The 19,376-nt window shown below is 37.5% G+C and overlaps 1 protein-coding gene across 1 annotated transcript in view; it reads right to left on the reverse strand.

Annotated features, from left to right (window-relative positions):
• Mtr4 (exosome RNA helicase Mtr4) overlaps positions 1-18,697 on the reverse strand; it is a 432,027-nt gene extending 413,330 nt beyond the window's left edge. The window contains exons 1-2 of the mRNA XM_090390948.1: positions 18,507-18,697; positions 976-1,086 (exon numbers count right to left, since the gene is read on the reverse strand). Coding sequence (XP_090247074.1) covers positions 976-1,086; positions 18,507-18,622 — 227 coding nt within the window. The 5' untranslated portion in view covers positions 18,623-18,697. The remainder of the gene's footprint in view (positions 1-975; positions 1,087-18,506) is intronic.
• Between the last annotated feature and the right edge of the window lie 679 nt (positions 18,698-19,376).

The following is a 19,376-nucleotide window of genomic DNA, read 5'->3' on the forward strand; positions in this document are numbered from 1 at the left end:
GGCAGAGTTAATTACAATACTATCAACAAGATTTACTCAAAATAACCACCATTAGCATCGATCACAGCTTCAATTCTGCTTCGGAACCTCGAACAAGCTGATGCTACAGTCTCCCTGGGAAGGGCCGCAAAAACTTTTAATTTTATCCATTAACTGGGCTTTTGTATTACTGGAAGTGCGATTGGTGTCTTTTTCAACTGCGCCCCATACAAAATAATCCATGGGGTTAAGGTCTGGGGAGTTTGGAGGCCAAACATTTGGACTGGTGAAGTCGTAGAAATTTTCAGACAACCATTTTTGACTTTTCCCAGAGGTGTGGCAAGGGGCCGAATCCTGCTGCCATACATACGGCCTACCATTGGCTACCCTTGTTATCCAGGGCTTGACTACAGTTAGCAACTCCACGAACAAAGCCCGAATTCCAATGCCAGGGTTCTTCAACACCTGTTCCTGCAGATTTGCGAGGAATTCTGCTGTACGAACGCAATCAGATCGTCTGCTAGGGATCTTTCTTCTTGCTACATCCTCGTAGTCACCATTGCAAGTCTCTAGTTCATGCCTGATTGTTTTTACTGTATTCAGGAAGCATTGGGCAGCAGTCGTAATATCCTTATTTTGATGGCGGGCACGAATCATCATGATACAAGTTATTCTCTTCCATGATTCAGGTGGGTTCCAGCTATCCATCCTTTCTGACATCTTGTATATGAATGAAGAAGGGTCCAAACTTTTAAATGAAGAGAAGTGTGTGTTAATACATGTAACTTACGGAAAAATATAATTAATTATAAATATGTCAAATTTATCCCGAACACCCTGTATATAGCTTAAAAAACAACTGTGCTTAACAACTAAAATTACATGGAAAGAGAAAATTGCTAAATAGTTTATGCTGCTAATGTCTTAAACTTCATTAAAAAGCCAACTAACTAGACAAACATTTGAAACTAAAAAGTTTAAATATGTACTTCCTACCTTATGTCATCCAACATACTTGCTACTTTCTGCTTTTTAGCTAATGTTTCTTCATCTTCTTCAATGTAATCTCTTTTTCCTTCAATGAGAGATTTCACAAATCCATCTGACCTAAAATAAGAAAGAAATATTGACAAAAAAATTTATAAAATTAATTACCTTTAAAAATTGGTTTTGCCTTCTTATTATAAGTTAAAAAAAAAAGTGTATAGTATTAATTCATAGTGAGAATCTCCATTTTGTAATGAATTTGATCAGAAATTAACTTATTGTATCTAATACCATTTCTTGATCTCTTATAACTCTTCTCATCCAAAATATAAAAAAATTATATACTATTTTTTAAGTTTGAAATACATTTTTAAACTTGAGCTATATTAATGACTTAACTATATTTGAAAACAGCATATTAAGTTTTTCAAATTTAGTTAAGTCATTCAACAGAATGACACTACAAAAATAAGTACAAAAACTATCTGCCTGCACTCTAAACTATTAAACCAAACATGATAATCCAAACTGTTTTTATTATGTATTAACAAGTACATGCAAGTGGTATCAGTTAATCAGCAACGTTGATGTATTTCATACATTAGTCACTTCTAAACTTCAGCAGTGACAAACAGAAACGGCATGTGATATTTATGTACAGTAGTTTAAAAGAAAGCAAAACAGACCTATGTGTTAAAAATGGTGAAACATACAATGAATTTTAGAATGGAACTTGAGTGGCAAATCTACAATTAAGTACAGGCAGTCTTCAAGTTACAGACAACCCGACTTACAGCATTCCATACTTACGAAATGGGATCCCAAGGCATAAGGATAATAATTAATTAAATTCAGGAACTAGTTTCTTTTGCACATGTAAACAAATCTGCACTTCAAAATAGTATTAAAGTGCCTCTTCCCATTATTTAGAAGTCAAATTTAAGGGCATGGTCACACTTATCATGTCTGAAGATTGGTTCTTGAACTGTTTTATTCCTACTGTGGAACATTTGTTTGTAAAAGAAAATTCGCTCTAAAAGTGCATTGTTCTGGACAATGCACCTGGACATTCAACATCTTTGGATGACCTTCACCCTAATGTAAAGGTCGTACTTTTACCACCCAACACTACATCATTACTACAGCCAATGGACCAGGGAGTCATTTCTGCATTTAAGGCGTACATCTCTGCAAGCATTCAGGGATAAGGAAGATGTTGGAAGTTTATTTTGCACTTGGTTAGACTATAATAAATTTAGCTTAATCTTTATCCAAGTGTAAACAAACAAAGTTTGCACCTGAAAATTCAGGACTTAGGTAAGGTTGTGCAACACCTTACCTCAATAATAATAAACTAATAACTAATAAACTTCCAACATCTTTCTCTAAATCCAGAGTAACTCAATAATAAGATGGTACACCTGTTGGCAACTTGTATAGGTAAATATGACCTCTCCTATTGCTTCTGCCTTAGTATCTCTACGTTTGGGTCTGCCTCCCACTGACGAGACCTCAATAAAGGTCGAAACCCATCTGGTAGTAGCCCTTCCCTTAATGCATAGCAGTATACATGTCTGCAAGATGTGCGATGCATTATGGGAGATACTGAGACAGGGAGTGATGAGAGCTTGGTCCACCTTTGCTCAGAGTTTCCTGGTGTTGCGCCACCTTACCTCAGTCCTGAAGATATTTTCAGGCGCAAACTTTGTTTGCTTATACTTGGATAAAGGATTAAACTAAATTTATTATGGATAAGGAAGATGATGACCTTGAGAGAGTTCTGAAAGAATTATAACATCCATGATGCCATCAAAAACATTGCGGATTTTTGAAAGGAAGTGAAGTAATCGGCAGTTAAAAGGGGTGTAGAACAAACTGTGCCTGCAATTCTGTGATGATTTTTGTGGCTTCAGAGAAGACAATGCCGAAGCCAGAAAAGCTGTGGTGGATAGTGACAATGCACTACAATTAGATATCAATGAAAATGATTAGAGGAAACACACGTATAAACCACAGTGAAAATTATTTAATTGTAAATATACGTGTGTTTCCTCTAATTATGAACGCACCACAGGTTTCGTTATTTAAAAAAAATGAAAATGATGTCATTGACTAGAGTCCCGTTCACAACAATTAACCAATGATGATCTTATGGAGATAGAGAAGCAGCTGATAGAAACACAAGAACATGAATCAGAAGATCCAGAGCCAAGAGTTTACGACAAAAATTAGCTGAAGCCTTTCATCTCATTGAAGCAGGATTTGCTGAGGAGCAAGATCTTAACATTGAGCAGTTTACAAAGGTTTACCATGCAGTTAGTGAGAACATCAGCTGCTACAAGACCATTTATGATTAAAAAAAGAAATAAGCTGTGCAAACAACTCTAGATACCTTTTTCAAGAAACCGACTTCAGTGGTAAGCTTCCCTTCTCCAGAAACAGAATCAAATCCTAATTCTCCAGTACTAAGTCCATTGTCCCTAGCACCATCTCCATCTTCCGATTAATGTTAGCCTCCCTTCTTGCCTCATAAATGCCCCTTCCAGTAAGCAAAACATTGATGCAATCTTTAATATTCTTTTTTGAAATTTCTCCTATCTAGACTTTTTATATGAGTTTGTTTTTATGTTCCATTTGTTTGAATTAAAAGAAAGAGCCCAGTAGTTCCTGTAGCTTATTATTACAATACAGTGGTATTCTTATTATTATTATTATTATTATTACCATACAGCATATGAGCCATTATAGTATTATTATTATCATAATAATAATAATAATAATATACCTGATGAACAGCTCATCAGGGATCCAAGTTATATACAAATCTGACTTAAAGGCGTTCTTAGGAACGTATGCCATTTGTAACCCGGGGACTGCCTGTAATTGAAAATGCAAGAAAAAAATATCAAATTTGCACAAACAAATTTGATAAATCTTTGTGCTCTTTAATTTTGATAATTCTGTAAATGTGCAAGCAGATTTGCTACAATTTTTTTTGAGAAAGAGCAAACCTTCAAATGAATCAGCATAAAAGATTACAATGCTCTTATATTCTAAAATTACAAAAAACGTTTTTTTTACTAATTAAAGTGTTTTAATAATTAAATTAAAATGGAGAGCCTATGTAGCTCAGTAGAAGTGCCGTTTGCACTCTACAGTGCTTAACCGCATGACAAAAGGCGTTCAAATCTAGTCGTCGCCGACTAGAGAAACTTTTTCTAAGCCTTTTCTCGACCAGTTCCAGAGTTAGTCGATCTCTGGCATGGGTTAGCGGGTTTTTCCTCCCGGAAACTCGGGTTTTTCGTCCCGTAAACTCAAGAAAATCGGCCGTCGAACCCACATTATTTTCAGACATTAAAAATATTGTGTTAGGGGCCACCAGATGGCGGCACTTACTAGCCACCTTCTTCAGTGCGTGCCGATTAATTAGTGATAGTTTTGGGCCAGCTATCTCTGATTGGCTACCAGTGGAGATTGAACTGCCCACTCAGTCTCCAAAAGTTAGATAGGTTAAATTAGCTAGTTAGATAGCTAAAAAAAATGGTGAGCTATAAGGGGCTCGCACGAGCCCTTTGTTAAATTTTTCTCAAATTTGCAAGCCTACTCCCTCTACGGGAACAAAAAGGCGTTAGCTGATTTTTTTTTTTTTTTTTAATAATTAAAAATTATAAGAATAAATTTAAAAAAGACAAGCTTTATAAACTCAAGGAACTATATAAGCTCATCCATAATAGGCTTTTACAAACATCATAAGGCTGTGGGACTGGATTCCCGTGTATATTAAGGGAATGTGCAAAAGAGCTGGAAGTGTCCTAGACTAAGTTGTTAAAGAAGTATGGCAACAGGAACAGTCCCAGATGAGTGGAAAGAAAGGAAAATAGTGCACTGCATAACAGAGAATCCAAGTCAGTAGTGTGAAACTATTGGCCAGTGTATATCGTGTAGTGGAGAAGGTGTAACAGAGATCAGTTAGAGGCAGAATACAACTGGATTGATGAAAACGGAAGACTTTTATGTGATTATATTATCTATAATCACAACTACGGTCAATCTGGTCTTGCGAACCATGTATTGAATATGTGAATCCACTCAAGAATCTCCTGGAAGAAAACCACTATGTTACATCATTGTAAATTTAAGAAAGATGGTTTTTGGAATTAGCAGTAGCACTCAAAAATCAACCAAATTTGAACAAATATGGTTGCAAGAAACTACCCAAAATTTGGGAAACATTTATCCTCAGATACCAATTTACAACCTATGCCTCCTGCAAACACCCATAGAGGGCATACCACCTAGATAGGACTTTTAGTCATAGCCATGTGGTTCATTCAGTACTCTGTCTGTCTGTATGTGTGTGAGAGAGAGATTGTTAGTTGTAATCAGTGGTGAGCTATAAGGGGCTTGCATGAGCCCTTTGTTCAATTTTTCTCAAATTTGCAAGCCCCTTATTCTTCTTGTTTACTTTTTTATTTTTTCAAAAAAAAAATAATTTTTTTTTTGAAGCATATTAAGCGACAAACTCATACAGTAACCTAACAAAAATTAGTCTATTTGGGCAGTGTATAGATTATTTGGAATTATTGTTTCAACTCCTCTATAACGAATGCGCCCAAGTTTGAAAATAAAATAAGCGCATGCGCTATCTTTACCCTTTTCCTTTCTGGTAGCCAATGGTATGGTAAAACCAGTAGCCAATCAAATGTTTTATGAAAGATTTCATTCTTATTATATTTTGATAGTTAAAAAATGTTTTTCTTATGTAAGATAAATTCACACAGTTGATTGTATGCAAATATTTCATGTTTAGATCATGAAATATTTGTTTAAAAATTATAGCCTTTAGAGGGCGAATGTCCTCTCATACTTTTTGATTGGAATTTGTACACAAGCTGTATTAATAAAAGTTTTGGTGTGAAGTACGGTTTTTTTTGCTCGACAATGCGAACCCTTTGTTGAAATTTCCATAGCTCACCACTGGTTGTAATCCCTGACAATGTTTCAGTGACTGAGATGAAATATTAAAAGAATTAAAAATAGTTATTAATCTTTCCTAGTGATGTCAATAATACTCCATTAAATCTCCAACATGATATACAGCAATTTGATTTTGCTAAAGCATTTAATCAAATACCACATACTAAACTACTATTAAAAATGGACAGGATGGGGATGGATAGTCATTAGATAGTTTGGTTACAAGGAGCCAGCAAGTTTTGTATAGAAATGCCATATTCCAAAAAAGGAAGATGACAAGTGGGGGTGCTACATTCAGCTTGTTTGTTAATGATGCTAAATTATGAAGAGCAATGTCAGGAAATGCTGATGTGTTATTACAAGAGGATTTAAATAGGTTTGTGCTATGGAATGAAGAATGGGATGTCGTTTCAATGTTACTCAGTGTAATATTATGCACTTTGGCTAGAAAAGACACAAAAGAGCCACACTGGAGTAACCACGCTTCAGAAGGTGGAAGAAGCAAGAGATCAGGGGATCTTGGTGGATAGGGAAATTAACAATGTCAGGTGACACAATGCAAAAGTTGCAAAGGTTACCCAACAAATTGCTGCTATAATGCAAAGGTGGCTGACATGTATGGATAAGGAGATGACAATTCCACTCTATAAGGTGCCAATTAGGCCTAATTGGGATTCCAGATTAGATCTGGTCACCTGGCTATATCAGCTATATCCTTTCAGGATACTGCACCCCCCCCCCATATACAAACTTTCTGATATCTATCTGACAGTCAGTCACTGATCCAACTCAAAAGTCTGTTATCCAATCCCATCTGTTTCAATTTATTTAACAGCTTGTGTGGCAGTCTATCAAAAGCTTTTGCAAAAATTTAAGTACCTTGAATCTGTATCCCACTTCTCAGTAATCTCTCCAGTATCTTCACCACACCTCCTGATATACAGAATGGCCTACAATTTGAAGCTACAGACTCATCACCACCATGCAGTGGAATAATTTTACCCTCCTTCCACTCCCTTAGAACCTGTGCTGTTGTAATTCTTATTAAACAGGCATGTCAAAGCTACTGATAATTCCCTGGAACATTCCCTTAAGATGTGTGGTGATTATGCCATCAAATCCTATCACCTTACTGACATCAAAGTTATTTATTTCCTAAAATACCTCCTGCTCACTCACAATTAAGCCACCCTCTCCCATGTCCTCTATACTTAAGTTCCTCATGGTTCCACCCTAATCAGGATGAAGCATTCTTATAAAGTGATCACTGAATACCTCAACAATGTCTTCTGCAGCAGTTACCATTCTACCATTAACATCATCTAACCATGTTTATTCTTCCTTCTACTTGCCACAACTCTAGCCTGATTTGCCATTTTATGTTCATACTGCACTTTTGTGATCCTTACTGAGTCACTCTCCTGGTTTGTCCTTTATATTCTTCATGTGTAACTAATTATTACCATTATTCATCTTGTACTCCCTCGAAAGCATCTTCTTCCAGATTTCATGCTTAAGCTCGTCATTCATTCATTATACGCTAACCTAATTCAGCCTTTTGGCCTTCGGAAGATATTCACACATTGATGCTGTTATGTATTTCTTTGTCAGTTCCCAAGCAGCATTTATATCCTTACCACTCAACTCCTCATTTCATGCTATAGCTCCCAGCTGTCTCCTAACCTTGTCATAATCACTGGCCTTATAATTCCACATATATCCTTTCCTCACTAAAGCTTGAATATGGCTATCTACGACCCAGGTGATCATTTCATGATCACTCTCTCACCAACTGCTATCAAATACTATCTATTCAATTCCAATCTATACCACCATAATTAAAATCACCCATAATAATTACCCTTCCTTTGTTCACTAATCCAAGTTGTTTATACATTTCTTCATCACCATCCTTCTCATTTCTGGGCCTATAGTAACATCATCATCATCATCAAATTCCTGCCATGTACCCTCAAGGGGTGTACAGGATATGACAGTACTACATGAAAAAATTACATCATTACTAACTTCCTATCTACAATTTTCCTCCAAATCAGTCTGTTACTTGTCAAAACTCCAACATTATCAGATCTTATATTTCTATCGTCTAAGGCACTTTGTACCGTATCAATCCACCTATCTCTGGGTCGTTTTCCTGCCAACATGGCAGAGAACACTTGTTTTGCTAATCTTTCCTCTCCCATTCTATTTAAGTGACCATACCACCTGAGATTAGCTCTGCTAACACATTCCTGGATGCTGACAATGTCAAGTTCTTTCCTAATATCCTCATTTTTAATATGATATTGCCATTGATGCCATCTGTTCACACCTATAATCTTTCTCAGGACTCTCACATCTGCGGTCTTTGGTCAAGTGTTTTACTTCTGACCAAGCTCTCAGATCCATAAGTTAAAACTGGTTTGAACACTATCTTGTATACAGCTAATTTAGTGTTCCGACTAATTTCTCTCTTATTCCATATGAATTTATTCAATTGACTTCCCACCATACCAGCTTTGCTGATTCTGTTGTCTATTTCTATATTTAATTTACCATCTTCAGTAAAAATCGTGCCTAAGTAGCTGAAATGTTTTACTTGTTCCACAGGTTCTCCATTCACAACACAGTTGACATTTTCAATGATTCTGCCTATTTTCATTGTCTTTGTCTTTTTATTGCTGACCTTCATACCATATCTATTACAACAGCTATTCAATTTAGTCAGAGAATCTTGCAGACTTGTAGCGGATTTATTTAGAAGTATAACATCGTCCGCATAAAGCAAAGAGCTGACATTAACATCTCCAATTTTGATATCAGGTTTAATACCACTTTCCTTCATAATGTGATCCATATAGATAATGAATAACAGAGGGGATAATGTACATCCTTGTCTCACACCAGATTTAACATTAAACCATCTTCCTGTACTTCCTTCAATTCTAACTGCTGACTTACAACTCAAATAAAGACTAAGTATTGCTTGATATAATGTCCCATTGACACCATATAACTGCAGCATATTGAATAGCTTCTCTCTTGGCACCTTGTCATATGCCTTTTCCAAATCGACAAAACTTAAATACAGATCTTTGTTATATTCCCATGCTTTCTCGACTATTTGTTGTAAAGTGAAGATCTGATCCTGACAGCCTCTATTTGGCCTGAATCCAGCTTGTTCTTCACCAAGCTTTTCTTCCACAATAGTAACATCCAACTAAATATGTCTTCCTGTCAACCTCCACATTATACCACACTGCCTCATAACCATGTCTACCTAATGTGGACAAAATTCCCCTGCTATCATCAGCACCCCCCCCCCCTCCCTTCCTATCCTCACGAAAAATATGTATCCTTCCATTTCTACTCCCATCAGAACATCATCTTCATTCAACCATGTTTCACTTATTCCAATGATTTTGGGATCAGTAAAACCATTTCATCTCCCTTATTTCTGATACTTTTGGCATTTTTAAACAAACACAGTCTCAACTTCCCCAACCACAATGTAATATACTCCATCTCCATACACACATTCACTGCTACTTTCAACATCCACTCTCCCTATGCCCTGTCCACTCCAGGCTCCTTCCATTTCTCTGTTCCTCTTGCATTCACATTCTCTCTTCATCTCACATTACCACTGTTTCCACTGCCAAGCACTTCTGTCTCTTCAATACCACTCTCCTGATTTTTCACTTCATTATATATTCATTATATTACAAGGGTTTGGAGAAAGCAAATAACTTTTGTCTCATATTCCCTGTCTTACGAAGTTACTCTTTGTAACTGCATTTATAGTGAATCTATCAATAGCTTTGTTTGATCACAATTTCTTTAAGGGTTTCTTTCTCCTCTTTGAGGTGATAACATGTTAGTCATGTATGCTTTTGCCTACTAGTATAAGTGCTTGCTTCACTATTATGCTTCATGTCTACAGAAGGATAGAGAGGGGGGGGGGGGGCATGCTGTTAATGACCTTGACTGCTTTGTGCTTCCAGATGTCACTGCCAGTGCTGATGCACTTAGATAAATTGACACTGTGGATGTCAGCTCCCCTGGTGACTCAAACCATAACCAAGTTTCTTTCAATATGGAACAACATTCCAAGCAATTGCTGGAAGTTTTTCCACTTGGTTATCCTATAAATTAAAGATGCTAGCAAATTATATTCTTGGTATAATCCTTTATCCAAGTGTGAGCACACAAAGTTTGTGCCTGAAGTATTTTCAGGACTGGGCACTTGTATATAGAAGCTAACGACTTCACAACACTTGCCTTAGTATCTCATGATGCAAAGCACATATCCTTACAGGCATGTATAATACTATGGATTATAGGAAGGGTCACTACCCAGACCAGTTTCGACCTTTATTGAAGTTGAATCGGTGGTAGCCAGGCCTAGAGGTGATACAAAGGTTGAAGTCATATTTAAATGCAGAATATAATGCAGAAGTCATATTTTCATATATGAGTTGCCAAAAGGATGAGTAGCCTTCTGGCTAATCATCTACATTCTAAAAACTCTCATCCTTGCAATGCTTGTTGGCCTTTCATATAAAAATTCAATGGTGTCAATTTAAATTAAAGATGCCAAGAAATTATATGCTTGTTTATTGGGAGATACTAAAGAAATTAATGGGAGGTCACTAGCCTCTATATGCAAGTAACCTAGTCATGCAAACTTTGTTTGCTTACACTTGGATAAAAGATTAAAGAAGAATAATGTCTTGATATCTTTAACTTAATTTATAACAACTGAAAAAATTTTCAAGCATGTCAATTTCTTTCTTTCTTGCTTAGTCCAGTCACAATCTATGCTGAAAGACTTTTAATCACAGATTACCATATCCACTTTTCATTATCTGCTTTATTAAACTTTTAAATTACAATAATAAATCAGAAATACTTGGATTTCATACGAAGGTCAGGATGATGGTGATATTTAGTGCAAATTTTAAAAGTGAGTCAAAGAATGATGTAAGACTGGGAAACATGGAAAATGAAAAATAAGTACATTATGTGTTTGTTGGGTTCGGAGACATCAAACTTGTGCGCAAAGATATCTACATGTGTAAGGCACTAGAGAAGAATAGAGATCTGCAAGTTGTCCAACTGTGCCATGCAGACAAGAATGTTAGGAGTAGTATCAGAAACAAAGGGATGGGGTTTGTTGCCTTAATCAATATGTTGGGACCTCAGGCTGTAGGCATTAGTGAGTCCTGGCTATCAGAATCAGACATACTAACTGGTATCGAGTGTAAAGGGTATTCTTAGGAAGGATAGAGAGGAGGAGCATGCTCCTAATGATATCGGATGACTTGAATCCAGTTAGAGTTGAGACCTATGATTGTAGTACTACTACTAACGATATTTCATGTAGAAGGGATTTTGAAGCCATCTGGTGCAAGGTGGAACCTAACAAGATCAATTACATAGTGGGGTGTTGCCACACCCCACTATGTAATCTGTTGAATTGGTTGCTAGTGATGAAGAAATCCATTGCCAAATAGAAAAGATGAGCATGAAAAGAGTAATCATAATGGGAGACTTTAATTATTCAAATATTGATTGGGCAGTAGAATCTCATGAGAATAATGAAAATGCATATATTGAGCTGGTGCAGGGCAACTTCTTCAAGCGGCATGTGATAGAAGGAATACGAGGTCAAAGAGTGTTAGATTTGATTATAGTGTCAGACGGCATTTCATTTAAAGATGTAACTATTCTGCCTCTGGCAGGTGACAGTAATCTGTGGTATTCGCTTGGGAAGTGACTAAGTTTATAAATGTTGTATTCAGAAAAGGTTACATGTTGAACTACAAAGCAGGAAATTATTATTATTATTATGCGCCACCTCCAGGGAGTCCAAAGACTAATCGAGAGCGAGTGTACCAACAGCATTGAACAATTGGTCCCCTTCCAACTACAAACCGTGCTCAAACTCACTTAACTTTTTGCATGAGCCATTAGTAGCAGAGGTTCTACCAATCGACCAACCTTTGCTGACAAATTATGACCAACTAAAAAGTATACTGAATTCATAATAAATTTAGTTTAATCCTTTCTCCAAGTGTAAGCAAACAAAGCTTGCGCCTGAAGTATCTTCAGGACTGAGGCAACTCGTGATAAAGGCGGACTAAGTTCTCGTCACTTGTCTTAATATCTCCCATAATGCAACGCACATCTCATTGCAGACATGTATAATGCTAAGGGAAGGGAAGGGCCACTTTAGGCCATTAAGGGAAGGGCCAATACCCAGACCAGTTTCAACCTTTATTGAGGTCTCGTTGGTGGGAGCCTGACCCAGAGGTGGTGATACTAAAGTGGAAGTAATGGAGGTCATGTTTACCTATATGAGTTGGCAAAAGGTGTCTCACCTTATTATTAAATTACTCTGGATTAGAGAAGGATGTTGGAAGTTTTTCCCCATTTGGTTAGACTATAATAAATTTAGTTTAATCCTTTATCTAAGTGTAAGCAAACAAAGTGTGCGCTTGAAGGACTGAGGCAACTTGTGGTAAAGGTGAACTAAGCTCTCATCACTTGTCTCAGTATCTCCCATAATGCAAAGCACATCTCCTTGTAGACATGTATAATGCTATGCATTAAGGGAAGGGCCACTTCCCTTAATGGTCTCCTGGTTTCTGTTGTGATTCTGATATATCAGTGCGACCATATCACAAAAGTAATATGGTCGCACTGATTAGATTGTCGGCTTGTCGAGAGCTCCTGAAAAGATTAGTAGTATTTTGTGTTAACATTAGATATTTTACTAGAATTTTAAGTAGTATTGTTTGCTTTTTGTTTCTTGGTGTGTCTGTGCAATTTTTGCGTGTTTTCTGTTATTTTAATTATTATTTTTAAGAAAAGATAGCGTACACATGGCACCGATAAAGAAAAAAATGGCAGCCAGGTCGCCATGTTTGTTTAAGAGTTTTGATGTAAACGAATTTATGCAATGTGCTGTCAGTGAGATGTATACCTTGCGAAGAGCAGTGGGAGTCTGGTTAGAAAGTGATAGTGGAGTTAATATGTGTAGAAAGTGTAAAGAGAATGAGGACTTCAAGCGTGTTTCGTGTGTCGAGAGTGATATCGTTAACGATAGTCAGAATGTAGAAAATGGCGGTGTGCTAGAGAATTGCGTGGTAGTGCCAGATAGGTGTGAGAGCGTCGCTGAAAGTGTAAATGAAGGTAGAAACACAGAAAGAATGGATGATTTGATCGATAATGAAAATGGTGAGATAAATGCGAGTAGCGAAATTGCCCGTTTGAATGGTGCGATAAACAGAGCTAAAAGACAACTGGAGCGTACGGAAAAATGTGTGTTGAACATACCGGACAAATAACTGGTGGAAGTCTGTGACGGCAAATAATATAATGTTCGTAAACGTCAATAAAATGAAGGAGCGAGTGCTGTATGGGGATTCGCTATTAAGAGGGGGAATAATTGAGAGTTTAACGACGTCGTACCAGCCGGGTGCGAACATAAAGGACATCAGCAAATCTATTCGACTGCAAAAACAGAGGGTGAAAGAGATGATAATCGTGGCAGGAACGAATGATTTGAAAGAGGACAAAATGGAAATGATAGAAGATGTGAGGGAGTAGTTTGAGGTAGCAAAAGAGAAAAGTGAGAGAGTTAGGATGGTGAGTATCTTACCGTGGTATGACAGCAAAGTGTTTAGAAGGAGGGCCATAATTGCCAATGACTTTATGCGTAGGTTATGCATGGAGAGTGGTGTGGAATTTGTGGATGTGTGGAATGAGTTCGATGGGCGAAAGGACTTATATAAGATGGATGGGTTACATTTGAATGGAGTTGGTGTACGGAGACTTGAAAGAGTGTTGATGAATGATGTGGAAGTGGATGTACAGACTCAGGGAAACTAGATTTATTAAGAGGGGGGGAGTAGATATGCAGACTTTAGGGGGGCAGTTAAGTGTATGAATGAGTATATTATGCCCGAGCGAGTACGACGGACAACAAATCAGAATGGGATAGTTAGTATAAGGCATCAAAGTAGGGATGGGACAAATGGGCTTCTGCGATTCATGTACACTAATGCCAGGAGTATTAGGAACAAGAAGGAAGAGTTTTTGGCCATGGTTGGCACTTCCAGGCCACAGGTTGTCGGTATTAGTGAAACATGGCTGACAGAAGATGATAAAGCTAGTGGGATTGAATGCGACGGGTATAGCGTGTTCAGGAGTGACAGGGTGAATAAAAAGCGGGGAGGAGTGTTATTGATGATAGCTGATGAGCTTCAGCCAAAGAGTATAGAAGTTGAACTGCAGGATGGGGAAAAAAGCACATTTGAGGCTGTTTGGTGTGAGATAGAATCTAGCAGAACAAAATATACAATTGGGTGCTGCTATAGACCGGGTGATGGAGTGGATGGTGGGGATAGTATGCATAAGCAAATAGAAGAAATGAGTGGAAGGAGGGTAATTATTATGGGTGATTTCAATTATGGTAACATTGACTGGAAAGAGGAGAGGGCACATGGGAGGAAGGAATTGGATTTTATGTGGTTATTAAGGGACAACTATCTACGGCAACATGTATTGGAAAATACCAGGGGGCAGAGAGCGCTGGACCTAGTAATTGCAACTGAGAATGTGGCTGTAACGAACATGACCATGTTGCCACCAATTGGTGAGAGTGACCATAAGGTCATGACTTGGGAGGTGGCTAAAGGAGTCGAATTTACAATTAAGACAGGGTACATGTGGAATTACTGGGCTGGTAAGTATGACAAGCTTAGGTGTGTGCTTGGCTCAATGCCATGGCATGTAAAACTGCAAGTGCTGGATGTTGATAGTGCATGGGAGGTGGTTAAGAACTGTTTGCAGGAGGCAATGGTTGACTGTATACCAAGAGTCCGAATAATAAATCAAGTAGGGGTTAAATGGATGAATAACACTATTAAGCTTGAGCTGCAAAAAAAGAAACAATTGTGGAAGGAATTTAAGGAGAAGGGTGACCATCAAGCGCAGGAACAGTAAAGCTCAGGCCAGGATGGTAACAAGGGTGGTAAGAAAAGCAAAAGCAGATTACAAAAGGAAATTGGCCACGCAGGCTAAAGAGAATCCCAAACAGTTTTTTCAATATGTTGCAAGTAAAAGGAAAAATGCTCATGGTAGAATGATCTTAAAAAATGCTGAGGGTAGGGAGGTAACCGAATCAGTCGATATTGTGGAATTACTGAGCGAGCACTTTGCAAGAGTATATCATCCAGGTGGTGACTTTGCAGGAATGGAAGAACCAACAGCTTATACTGGAATTGTGATGAATGAAGTAGAGGTAACTAGTCTATTACAGAACCTCAATGTCAATACATCTGTGGGATTGGATGGTATACCAGCTCGTGTCGTACGTGAAGCGGCCAAAGAATTGTCAGTGCCCTTGACCATTTTGTTTAATTTGAGTCTCAGGACTGGGTCAGTCCCAAGGGGGTGAAAAGAGGGGAAAATAGTTCCACTGCACAAAGGTGGTTCCAAGGCTGCTGTTGAAAATTACCGGCCAATCAGCATAACAGGAATCATTATCAAGGTCTTAGAGAAAATAGTCAAGAGGAAAATTCAAGATTGGATAGAAGAAAATGGGATACTGTATCGGGGACAGCATGGTTTTGTGAAGGGTAGGTCATGCCTCAGTAACTTGCTCACGTATTATAACACAGTGACAGCTGAACTGGATAAGGGTAATGGGTTTACAGTGATTCTACTGGACCTTGCTAAGGCCTTTGACAGGATACCACATGGAATTCTAATCAGTAAATTGCAGCATATGGGAATGGACATAGGGTTGGTGAGATGGATAGGAGGGTGGTTGACGGAGAGATATCAGAGAGTGGTTTACTCAGGAGTAGAGTCCACAAGATGGCCTGTGACTAGTGGTGTGCCACAAGGATCTGTTCTTGGACCACTGCTGTTTAATTTGTTCATAAATGATATAGGAAAGGATCTGAGAGGAACAGTTCATTTGTTTGCGGATGATGCGAAGTTGGGTAGGGCAATAGTGAATGCAGATGACGTCAAAATTTTGCAGGATGATTTGGATAGATTGGAGGTCTGGGCTAAGGAGAATGGATGTCAATTTAATGTGGCAAAATGTAAGGTTATGCATTTTGGGGTGAAAAGATTGGCGGCAGTTTACTGCATTGGTGGAACCGTGCTCCAGGAAATTGATGAGGCACGAGATTTAGGAGTGTTGGTGGATAAGGAATTGAAATTTAGGGGACACATTGCAAAAGTGGCCAAATCACCTCATCAAATCACTTGGTTGCTGAAGAATACGTTGACAAGCAGAGACAAGCAGTTATTGTTCCTCTGTATCGAGCCTTGATAAGACCCCATCTCGACTACTGTGCTCAGATTTGGTCACCTAGGTTTCCTCTTGATGGGGAGGAGGTGGGAGGATCCAGAGGCGAGTGACCAAGATGATAGCAGGTCTGTGGAATGAACTGTATGAGAACAGGTTGAGGATTTGTGGGTTGCAAAAATTGGTTGATAGGCGGAGGAGGGGAGATATGATTGAGACATTCAAATTACTGAAGGGTTTCTATAAAATTAATTCAGAAGATATTTTTGAGAACAGGGCTGGTTGTGGGAGGACTAGGGGAAATCCATGGAAACTGGGCAAAAGTGTGGTTAATAAAGGTGTTAGAGCTGGGTTCTTTACTTTTAGAGTGGTGAATGAGTGGAATGCGCTCCCTGAGTCTGTGGTGGATGCTGTGACAGTGAATGAGTTTAAGGCGAGGTATGATAGATACTGTATGAATGTCGAATAGTTGTGATGAATATGATTTGGGGCCTCCCTCGATGAGTCTAATGACTCCCTGGAGTTGCCCGTAATAATAGTAATAGTAATATTAGAGAGTCTTCAAAGGAGAGTGTTAAAAATGATAATAGGATTATAGAATACTGATTATGAAGACAGACTGCAAATTTGTAGACTGCAGACACTGGCAAACAGGAAAAACAGGGCTGATATGATTGAGACTTATAAACTTCTGAAAGGGTCATACAAGATTTCAATTGATGGAATTTTTCATTTTATAGAGAGTGGGAAAAGGACAAGAGGGAATCCTTGAAAGCTGAGAATGAATTCTGCTAAAAAGAGGGTTAAGGCTAGATTTTTCTCTCATAGGGTGGTGCATGAATGGAATGGATTGCCGTCAGATGTTTTGAGTGCAAGCAGTGTGAATGAATTCAGGAATAAGTATGTCAGCTAGTGCATGTAATATGTGGCCTTCTTCAATGAGTCCCTGACTTCCAGGAGGTCTGTCTTAATAATAATACACACACATATAAAGGTAAGAAAATACAATACATAAAAGAAAATTATGAAATTTAAAATTATTATGCAAAAAAAAAAAAAAAAAAGTTAAAAGATGACCAGCTAGAAGTTCAAATAATGGTGTGATGTCCATTTTGGTGTTTTTTATTTTTATTTTTAAATCTGATTTTGATATTATATCTTTACTCATGTATTTGGTTCTCGCCTTCAACATTATTTCTCGATCTCACCATTTTTCACTCACTTTTAAAATTTGCTCTAAACATCACCATCTTCCTAATCTTCATATTATCTAAGCACATCTGATTTTTTACTCTAATTTAAAAATTTTAATGAATAAAATATGCATTACTCTTAGCTAGGCTAGTAAAAAAGGACAGTGTCATTACAATACACTAAGCTTATTTATTTATTGTTTACAATTATATGTTATATGATAACCTAAGACCCTCTGCAATTCAGTCCAATAAAAGTACACAAAAGTTTGGTGATATGAGAGAATTAAAAAGAAGCTGCAATTTTGGTATATAAACATCAAAAAAGAAAATAAATACCGGGTTCGGAGCAGGGCATACCATTTTCTACTGGGGGAAATTGGATGTCGATTAATGTGAAGTGCTACACATACAATCTAGAAAATGTCAAATCATGCCCATAAATGCACAGCATTCATGTAAGAATATGTCAGTTACAGAAAAGCGTCACAAAATTTAAAATGCAGGTGGCTTTGAAGGCGCTTGTGGACTTTTCCAGAGACAAAGGGTTTAGGGATCGAAGGGGCAAAACCACTTTTTTACATATAGTAAATGAATTACAGTGTAGAAGGTGGACTGTGTGGAATGATGTGAAGTGCCCTTCCTCAATGAATCCTTGGAGGCATCACGTAGTAATAAGGTATTTTCGAAGGACAAACGGTAGTTTAACGCTGGCGAGAGGTATGGTATTTAACTACTATTCTAGATATAGATGGAGTCAAATAGTATATACGGTGGAACAGAGTACCCTGGGAGTGTTCCTTGAGAGTGCCAAGTAATAATTTTCTGTAGCTTTCACTATACCCCACAAAAATTTTACAAGCTATTCTAACGCGATTTCAATTCCCGCGAAACATTTGGGAAGAGTTTCACGCACAGCCTTTCATGGCATGATATTCACTCTGAAGCTTTTTTTTTTTAGATGCTATGTTTAAACACTGATACTTTAACTAAACGATATTAACAACAGTCTATCAGTAAACTAATGTTCAAAATATTACCTTAAATTTTCATCTAGCTGTTTCTCCTCCGAACTTTTACGGACAGATTTTTTGAACTTCTTCTTCGAAATCTCAGTTTCTTCAAATACACTAAAAAGATCATCAAGATCAGCCATAACTATATTAGAAAAGGCTAAAATAATCTTCTTGCTTTTAAATAAAAACAGCGAAACTGTACCAAAATACAACTGAACACTTTCAAAACACAAGCAAACAAGCCTTCAGAGGAACTAAAGCGCCAAAGTTAGCAGTAACTTGAACCAAAATAAAATAATAATTAAAATAATTCAATTTTATTAAATTCAATTATGAAATAAGAAATAAAATTAAGAAAACTTAGTCAACAATACATTAACATAGTGTTAAATGAAGTGATAATCTGGAAGGTAAGATAATTATAATTACGATTAGAACTGGTACCTTCGAAGTTAGTTGAGTAGGTTTTTTTTTTTTTTGAACATACTACAGTAGTGACATGGAATTTTATTATCACTAGATATGTGAAGAGCCAAAGGCTTCAATTCGGCGACATATAACTTGTTTAAGTTAAGGGATATTACATCCCATATAGTTTCTTAGCCGAATAAGAAACTCAAAGAATTTCATGCCGAATATAGTAGAAACTATATAAAGTTCGGCGATTCCACGCGTAAGCAAATACCTGGATACTGCAGCACTGATCCCAAAGGGTGAAGCAAGCTGGGATGTAATATCCCTTAACTTAAACAAGTTATATGTCGCCGAATTGAAGCCTTTGGCTCTTCACATATCTAATAATTTATTAGAGCACCTCACGGCAATACTCGTAGAAGGGGTACAAGTTCTGTTCGCTACAAACTTGATATTAACTAGGTCTGGCTACTCACTGAT

Source organism: Typopeltis vanoorti, chromosome 3 (genome assembly GCF_054136105.1).
Source record: "Typopeltis vanoorti isolate ZY-2024b chromosome 3, IOZ_Tvanoo_1.0, whole genome shotgun sequence".
In the NCBI taxonomy this organism is placed as follows: domain Eukaryota; kingdom Metazoa; phylum Arthropoda; class Arachnida; order Uropygi; family Thelyphonidae; genus Typopeltis; species Typopeltis vanoorti.